The following is a 9,237-nucleotide window of genomic DNA, read 5'->3' as shown; positions in this document are numbered from 1 at the left end:
CTTTATTTTTTGCGACTCTTTTCTTTGACGATATTCATGAATTAATTGAATGTGTGGTTATTAAACATTTAGTCAATTGCTCAAGTTGCAAATTCTGGAGATTTCACTCTTGGGCAAAACTAACTTTGCTGTGAAAATACATGCCTGGTTTAAAATCAACTTGAGTGTGAAAAATAAAACCTTGAGTTTGCCCAGATTGTAACATCTCTACTGAACTGGACTTAAACAAGGTCAGCCAAAATGCATCACAATTAGAGCTGTCAGTCACAGAATAACATGTCTTATTATTGGTAGTTAAAGGAAGTCACTACTGTAAGAAAGAAAAGAAACCGCTTCTCATAGGATGAGCTCATTTTATTGAACTAGGTGTGTGAGAGATTCACTGCTGGTCCTGGCTGTACTCCACCCCCACCTGCCTGTGAGCCTCGTCCTCCAGCTCAGCCAGGAGAAGAGAGTCCGCATGGGTCATACCCGGGCTCTCCTTCAGCCCTGAAGAGCAGAAACACATTGTTAGGAACACAATATCTGACATCTCTGCATGCAAATACATTGTTATTTAGCTTTTCAGCGTAATGATGCCACCTTCTGTTGAATACAGTGTATTGCAAGTCACTAGGACCATGATTCTTCAAGTCATCCCTGAAGAAGTGGGGCCTATCGGACAGTGCGGCATGCGAGTGTGGCGAGCCTGAACAGACTGCCCCCTATACAGCCCACCCTCAGAAGCCGGCCTTTTCGACTTAGGACCGGAGACGAGGGCGTGGCTGCATGACACTGAGTTGGCCATCTGATGATACACGAAAGAAGAAGAAACTAGGACCATAATGCTTTTAATTGAACAACCCCGGGTTCTCTGAGGTTCTCCCACTGCACACGGTACCTTTGAGCAAACACTGTCGAACCTCCTCCGCTTCGTAGCACATCCCTGTGCTGTTGAGGAAGTTGAGGGGCAGATAGGGTTCTGGTACTGGGTACTGGGTCTCCTTCCCGTTCACCACTAACGATGTGGGGCACCACATGTGGGCGGGAACCTAGGAAAACCAACGCATCATGATGGGACACCTACACTGTTACCGTTTCAGAATTCCATGCTCGGCCTCAATTTCTTGACTAGATTTGAAGATTTTTGTCAGTGTTCATGGTTATGGAATATGACTCAACTGGCCCATATGGCTCTACAGTTCAAGATCATTCTGAACATCAAATATAATATGTGAAATTAATCTGATGGGGTCTACAACTACATATAAAGTAAACAGTCATAACATTTTGTCCAGACTGTGCAACCTCCACTTCCTACAGTATATATCTTCACCTACATATATATATTTGCTTCACTAACTATGGGTGCTGCATTTCAGACAAACATATTTTGATGTTGGTATGTTGGTGATGCACCTACCTTGATGGTGCCCTTGGTGCCCACAATAATGGCGTCATTGGGCATCTCAACAGCCAGAGAGCACGTAAACACTGCCATTCTGTTCCTGGAGAACTTCAGAGTGACAACCATGGTCTCATCCACTCCTACAGCAACATACACCACATGACACACATGACTTTCAGGTGAGCAGGTTCAACTCTACACGTGGACCTGTAACTATGGTTGTCAGTTATGGGACATTCTCTCAAACTACTGGTGGCAAATTGGTAAGGGTGATTGCCTGGTAGTAAAATGCCCAGCACCAACAGCACCAAATACTTGTTTTACTTGCAGTATGCCTGGGGCTCTTTTTCATATCAACTTGCGTTTACCCTTCACTACTCCCCTGATTGTAAGTACACATTCAAAGTGTCTTCGATACTGTCTTAGTACACTGTTGCAACTGTCCATCATGTACAATAGTACAATAGTACTACTGTGTATCTGCAGTAATTTCCCAGTTTCCACATAAGAGATGTTAAAGAAGAATTCTGTTTTTTTTTTAACAACCTGGACCTTATTTTCGGCTTGGTTTATGTTATCCTGGTGACTCCAGGTTGTTAAAAAAAAATGTAATTCTCCTTTCTGGAATGAGATATTGCAAATAATAGGTGACACTCAACCTATACAACATACAGTCCAGTAACTTTAAGCATTACCGAGCATTTTTCCATTACCTGTGTCCAGACAGACACCTGTAGCTTGGATGGACTCTGGTTTCTCTCCATTGTACACCATGCATATGAACTGCAGGCAGTAAATGCCAATATCCAACAGAGCCCCTCCGCCCAGCTCCTTCTCCGCTGCTCTCGGTACGTGCATTATCGCCACTGCAAAGTCCGCCCTCACCATCTTCACCTCGCCCACCTCCTCCTGGGCCAGGAGACGTTTGATCTCCAGACTGGCCGGGAAGAATCGTGTCCATATGGCCTGTGGGGGGCAGGCGTGAGAGAAAGCACGTTGGATCTTCATTTACATTTGAGGTATTCAGCTGATTTGGAGTATTTAGTTCTTATTATCCAGAGTGGCTAATGCTAAGTGCATCAATAATCATTTAATTCTGAAACAAACTCACTTTGCATATCACATTCAAGGACGTTTCAATGACTCTAGGTCTGGTTTGGGGGAAATTCACGGACTCAAATTGGTGTGTTTATGACATTGGTCAAAATTAGACATCACACTGGGCTCATTTTTACTCATGATCCTGTCAAGTCAATAATAGTTGGGTGCTATAGACGGTTTTCACCAGAGCGCAACCCCACAGCACTTCATTTTTCTCAGCATTCGGCAAACATTACATTACATTACATTACGTCATTTGGCAGACGCTTTTATCCAAAGCGACTTACAATAACACATTTTTTGTCAGCAATAGAACAGTCAACTATGGAGCACAGTCTATGACAACTACAGCTTCTGAAGGAACAGTGGTACAAGTTTAGGTTAGTGGTACAAGGTTGGTTAGGTTTTTTTTTTTTTTTTTTTATATATATAAGGAAAGAGAGAGACGAAGTTAGATCAAGAAGGGCCCAGATGGAGCCTGAAAAGGTGTGTCTTTAGTCAAACTGCAGAAATATTCACTCGACATCGTTACTTTTGTTTTCGCCGCTCAGCTGTATAGACGGTTTTCACGGAATAGTCAGTCCTGCACTTGAATGTTTTTTTTTCTTTTATGTCCATAGCAAACACTGCAACAGGAAGTGAGCGGGGGTTCAATTTAGAATGTTTTTGTTGTCAAGTTAAAACCGTCTATATCTTTATTACTTTCAGGGACATCCATTCATTTAAAAAACATGTAGACCCTATGTACTTTTTAGAAAATACACAAAGTTTAAAGGATTTACAAGGCCCATATAGGAAGGAACCCTGTTAAACCTCATATATTACAAGCAACCAGTGGTAACAAGGATCGGTACCAAGGCAATACAGATAACAATACTCCTGTACCCCATTGACAAGTACCATTCTGACAGGTCCCAGTGTGTAAAGATGTATTTACGGTATGTTACTCTGACCTAGCATTGACAAAGGTGTACCTCAGGGTTCCACACTGGGTCCACTTCTTCCACGTTTCTATTAAGCTATTCTATTCTATTCTATTCTATTGTCTCAGTAATGACTAATGTAATGTTCGTTTTTATGCAGACAATACAGTTTCTGTACAGTGTCGGTATTGTTACGCTAATTCTGTACAAATGACTATTGAAGCCCTGCAATATGCCTTGAAAAAAACCTTTGTAAACCTGAAACTTTAAGCATTGACATTTTGAATATGTTTAGATTTTAGTCTGACACTCTCATCAATGAGGTTTACCTATAGGCCTACCTGAAAGATCATGTATGACAAAAACCAGACAGTAAAAGCTAAGTTGGGAAGGAGGAAGGACTTTTTCCCTTTACTTCATCCATACCTCCATGAGAAAGACGTTATTCATCTTGGCAGCGGCCACCATCTCCTTCACCTCTCTGGAGTTCATGGCCATGGGCTTCTCACACAGCACGTTCTTCTTGGCGTTCATAAAGAGCAAACTCACACTGTGATGGTAGGGGTGGATCGTTCCAACATACACCACATCTGCACACAGGAGAGAGAACACAAACTGTAGGAAAGTGTAAGGTTCTAGTTGTCAAAATTGAATCTAATGGTAAAGTAGGCCTACCCATTAGGAATACTGAAACCAGGCCTGGGTCAAACAAGTTGCAATAATAATAATAATTCTCTCTTTTTGCAATAATTGTGTGTTTGTTTTAAACTGTTTGAAGTAACAGATGGGTTGGGTTTGCCGTCTACTAACTACCACATAATGAGTGGCATATCCCCCATGCAAATGTACAAATAATATAGATACTATGTATTTCAGTACACTTTGACAGCTTATCTGACTTCAACTGAACTCTTCTGATGCAGTCATTCATCCCCATCCATCTGATGATGGCCAAAGATGTATAAAACAAATGCACTGACTGGTACTGACCTATGTCTGGGTCTGTGGCCAGCTCGTCATAGCTGCCATACGCTCGGGGAATGCTGTGCTTTTTAGCAAACTCTTGTGCATCCTGTAGTCTGCGGGCTGCCACAGCCACAATCTGTGAAATACAATTTCAAATGATTATTGCAGTCACTCCTCTCCCATCGCTAAAAGGCCCATTACAATCTAATTTAACTATGGCAGCCTTGGTGCCACACAGTGAAACCTACCCTGCATTTCATTTAAATGTCTGACATATTTTCTTGTTATTACAAATGTCTTGTTAAACCGGGAAAAATGTACAGGCCTAGGAGAAAACATATGATAAATCAGGACCTCTTTCTCATAAAATTCCTTCCTTACTAAAATAATTCGTAACTTCTGACTCCTGTCAGTGCCCGTGACCAAGGCAATGTAAAAAAGAACTGGAGTTGGTCCCCGGATGGGTCAAATGCAGAGGATGAATTTGCCCATGGGGATAAATAAAGGACGATGAATAACTGTAGGAAAGAATTGAACCCCCTTCTCACAGGATGTACTAGTTTTATTGTGTGTGTGTGTGTGTGTGTGTGTGTGTGTGTATGTGTGTGAGAGAGAGAGAGAGAGAGAGAGAGAGAGAGAGAGAGAGAGAGAGAGAGAGAGAGAGACTAGTATGAGTTGTGCCAAACAAATATCTCAAAAACTATGACATCGCTTTTAACATTCTGAGTGAGAGCATAAGTAGCTCAAGAGTAGGCTACAGCCTGGGCTAGAGTGAGGACTCAAGGCTCGCTTGCGCGGTCCCCGTTGCTCTTCAAGTTCAAGTTTATTTGTATGTCCCACGTTTCAAGTTCAAGTTTATTAGTATGTCCCAGAAGGGCACTTTGGGTTGCAGCAAGACATAAAAACAGAGAACAGGCATAACATCAACAACATCCTGGATAAAAACATAAAAGGATAAAAAACATAAACATAAAGTGCAGACAAAGTTAAACACAATATAAGGACAAAGTAGCAGTTTAAAGTGCCAGTGATCAGTGCAAAGTGCCAGTGATCAGTGCAAAGTGCAAGGCTATAGGCCAAAGTGCCAAAGTGGTCGTTTTGTCACTTAGCCATACACAATTACAAGAAATAAAATAAAAAGCTACAACAGTACATATTGTATAAAGAATATATATTGTAACGAAATGGGTATTCGTCCAAGGAACTGGAGACTTGAAGTTGGTACAGGCTTTTTATTCTTGTCTTCACAATATAGCTCCTAGCAGCTAGCTTCGCTGCTAGCTCTGCAACCACCCGGTCAGCTCCCTCACATAGCCTGACTGGCCTCCGCCCCGGCCGCTGGTCACATATATCCCCTTCCCCCTAGGAACACACCCACACATATCAGTTCCTAGCCAAGCACGGAAACACCCCAATACACGTAATTACCCGATACGCTACATTTCCCCCCCACAAATTTAATGTCGCTTCCACGCGACATGCACAACCCACACACATCCCCCTGTACCAAAACACACCCAACACAACAATTTTCCCATCACCACATCAAATTCTAATTCCCCAACAAACAGTCTTTTCTTTTCAGCACCCCCGTCATAATGTCCAGTTTTCATTAGGTACTCCGTAATGTCTAGTTTTCCATTAGGTACCCCCATAATGTCTAGTTTCCCATTAGGCACTCCATAATGTCTAGTTTTTCATTATTTCCTTCTTTTTCACACATTTAAATTCAACCCACATTTCCCATTCAACAATAACCCCCACATCTCAATTAAACACAAGCCCCCACATTTTCCTTAACTTTTCTTTTAAACCCCATTTCCATCCCCCCCTTTTCCCAGCTTCTGTCCCACCTGAAGCACTCTTTTCGGTCCCCCCTTTTGTTTGTTCCAGTAGCCAAATGCACGAACGAGCACCGGATCGACATCCTCGTCCTCCGGTCTCCACTCGCGCCCGTCGACTCTCCAGATGACCCTGGCGTCGTCCTCCCGGCCTCGCACTCGCTCGTTTTTCCGTCCCCCTCCTCCAGGGTTGAGGACAGCAGAGCGAACACCACCGGCGTCGATCTTCCCCTCGGCTCTCCGCTCGTTTTTCCGTCCCCCTCCTCCAGGGTTGAGGACAGCAGAGCGAACACCACCGGCGTCGATCTTCCCCTCGGCTCTCCGCAGTGCAACGTTAGGGGGTGTATAGCGGTTAGGCTGGGCCGGTTCCCCCGGCGGTAACCCCTCTCGCTCACTCGGAGACACGAGCGTCGCTCTCCCGACTGTAACAACGCTGCAGACGATGTCCCTCTCTTCCCTCTGGCTGTTCCCCTGCAGCACCGTTCTCCTATCCGTCACCACGTTCTCTTCTCCCCGGCTGCTCACGCTCTTCCCAGCCTGCGTCTCACCTCCGGCCTCCACACTCTCAGTGCAGTCCCTGGCCAAGTGCTCCGGTGACTGGCAAGTCCAGCAGAGTCTCACCTGTCCGCCGCCTGCACGTCTCTCTTCTCCCGCTGCCCCCTGATCTCCGACAGCCTTTTGACACTCTCTAGCCAGGTGTCCAATCTCGCCGCATGCCCAGCAGGCTCCCTGCTGTCCATGTCGTTGTCCCGCATACCCGGTCCGTCTCCCGGGATCGCCTCGGCACCACCTCGCCACGTGGCCCGGCTCTCTGCAGGTCCAACACAGTCTCTTCCGTGGCTCCTCCAGCCGCTCTCCCCGCTGCATTACCTCCGCGCTCATCAAGTCCACCCGCTGCATGACTTCTCGCAGCGCCCGCATCACCTCTACTGCCCAGGCAGGAGTCTCTTCCACCAGCCGTCCGACCTCTCTCAACACACGGGCCTCCATGCCCGCCAGCATCGAGCTGATCCCCGCCGTCAGCTCTCCTTTCCTCCCGTTCACCGATGGCCATTCTCCGCGCACCATCGCACGTGGTTTTAGCAGCTAGCAGTTAGCAGTTAGCACCCCTGGTAGCTAACTTACTAGCGCTAGATCTAGAGCCAAAAAGCCGCACCACCCGTCTCTTTTGCCGTTCCTTCTCACCCTCTCCCCTCTCGGCCGAATCAGAGGCGTTACCGCTTTACTGTCTGGCACCAATGTAACGAAATGGGTATTCGTCCAAGGAACTGGAGACTTGAAGTTGGTACAGGCTTTTTATTGGGATCATGTCTATGTTCCCCGGGTTCTATATTCCCCGTTTTTCACTAACCCTAAACCTAACCTCCCCCAGACCCTAACCCAAAACCTAACCTCTCCCAGGGAACATAGCGGGGAACATAGGACCCTATTTGGGAAAAGCGGGGAACATAGGACCCGGGGAACATAGGACCCGGGGAACATAGGGATGACCCCTTTTTATTCTTGTCTTCACAATATAGCTCCTAGCAGCTAGCTTCGCTGCTAGCTCTGCAACCACCCGGTCAGCTCCCTTACATAGCCTGACTGGCCTCCGCCCCGGCCGCTGGTCACATATATCCCCTTCCCCCTAGGAACACACCCACACATATCAGTTCCTAGCCAAGCACGGAAACACCCCAATACACGTAATTACCCGATACGCTACAATATGTTGTTTACCAAAATGCTGCTCGGCTGATCCGTCGTATAAATAAGGTTTAAAAAAAACAAAAAAAACTACCACAACCTCCCATTTCCCCCTTCCCATCTCTCTTTTAAAATGTCTTATGCTCAGTTCAGTTCTTGAGAAATAGCCTATGCCACTGCATCGTGTGCCATAAGTATCTTTGCTGCAAAAAGTAGGCTACAGCAATTTTGAAATGCCCATTTACTTCATGTTTTACGGTAAAAGTAGCGTTAAACCACAAAGTGGACTTTAGGACAGGTGCGCAGGGCGCTTTGGCTGTATTACATCTCGAATACTGAACGTGGCTGGATTTAGCTCGTTAGAGGTGCTGTAGCTAAAGTATTAACACTTATATCTCCTTATTTTAATTAGATATGCAACAGCAGAATGGAGGACAGGCTGCACTGCGAGAAGAGCCGCTGAGTGGTGAGGAATATTCGTCTAATGCACTTGAGCTACTACAGGCTGTTTGTTTCTAAGCATCGACTCATACTGATACCTGGTGGTCTTCTGGAGGAAGTGTTTTCAGGCCCACTGTGAAATCATGACTGATCTTTCCGGCACTGCAGATTCCCCACCTGGTTGCCATATTGGACAGTCAGCAGCAGTGTTGTGTGTCTCGTGTGTTCACTGTTCACTTTAACATGCAGTGTCAATCTCTTGCCAGAAGGTGGAGCCAGAGTTTTCATGCTGACTGCGTGACGTTGCACAAAACAACATGATGATGATGATGATGTGATAGTGATGTAATAATAATAAGTAAAAGGTGGATAAACTGTGACTTCCAGTCAGTGACCAATTAAGGCAAACAGCCATCAACAAAACCAATTAGCCTATAGTATTATCAGAAAGCATCTCTCTCTCTCTCTCTCTCTCTCTCTCTCTCTCTCTCTCTCTCTCTCTCTCTCTCTCTCAATTCAATTCAATTCAAATGGGCTTTATTGACATGAGAAACATACATTGCCAAAGCAAGTGTAAAATGAAACCAAAAATGTACGTAGGCTACAGTTAAAGATATAAAAGACTAAAGAAGTGTGTAACATTGCACTCAAATATAATATACATAAGGGTAGCTAAAGTTATCGTAAGAGTGTGTAGCCTACAACTAAAGATATAGCCTACTAAGGAAGTAAACAGCTATGGAACATTGCAATCAGATAATATACATAAGCGTAGCATGTGCATACAATTGAAGATCTATAAAGTAGCCTACAGTATGTAAACAGCTGTACATAAGATTATCTAATAGTTTCGGCGCACTTCCTCCTCACCTCTCTAGAAGTGGGACTTTTG

The 9,237-nt window shown here is 45.0% G+C and overlaps 1 protein-coding gene across 1 annotated transcript; it reads right to left on the bottom strand.

The window, feature by feature from the left end:
• Window positions 1–365: 365 nt before the first annotated feature.
• LOC310799494 (trans-1,2-dihydrobenzene-1,2-diol dehydrogenase-like) lies at window positions 366–8,589 on the bottom strand. Its single transcript, XM_083662084.1, has 7 exons — window positions 8,444–8,589; window positions 4,402–4,513; window positions 3,838–4,001; window positions 2,101–2,353; window positions 1,403–1,527; window positions 881–1,031; window positions 366–489 (listed from the first exon to the last, which is right to left on the bottom strand). The coding sequence occupies exons 1-7, from the start codon at window positions 8,531–8,533 to the stop codon at window positions 380–382; spliced, it is 1,005 nt and encodes a 334-aa protein (XP_083518210.1). The 5' UTR covers window positions 8,534–8,589; the 3' UTR covers window positions 366–379.
• Between the last annotated feature and the right edge of the window lie 648 nt (window positions 8,590–9,237).

This window comes from Poromitra crassiceps (assembly GCF_964638095.1).
Source record: "Poromitra crassiceps genome assembly, chromosome: 28".
NCBI classification, from domain to species: Eukaryota; Metazoa; Chordata; class Actinopteri; order Beryciformes; family Melamphaidae; genus Poromitra; species Poromitra crassiceps.
This window is presented reverse-complemented; position numbering and strand designations above follow the sequence as displayed.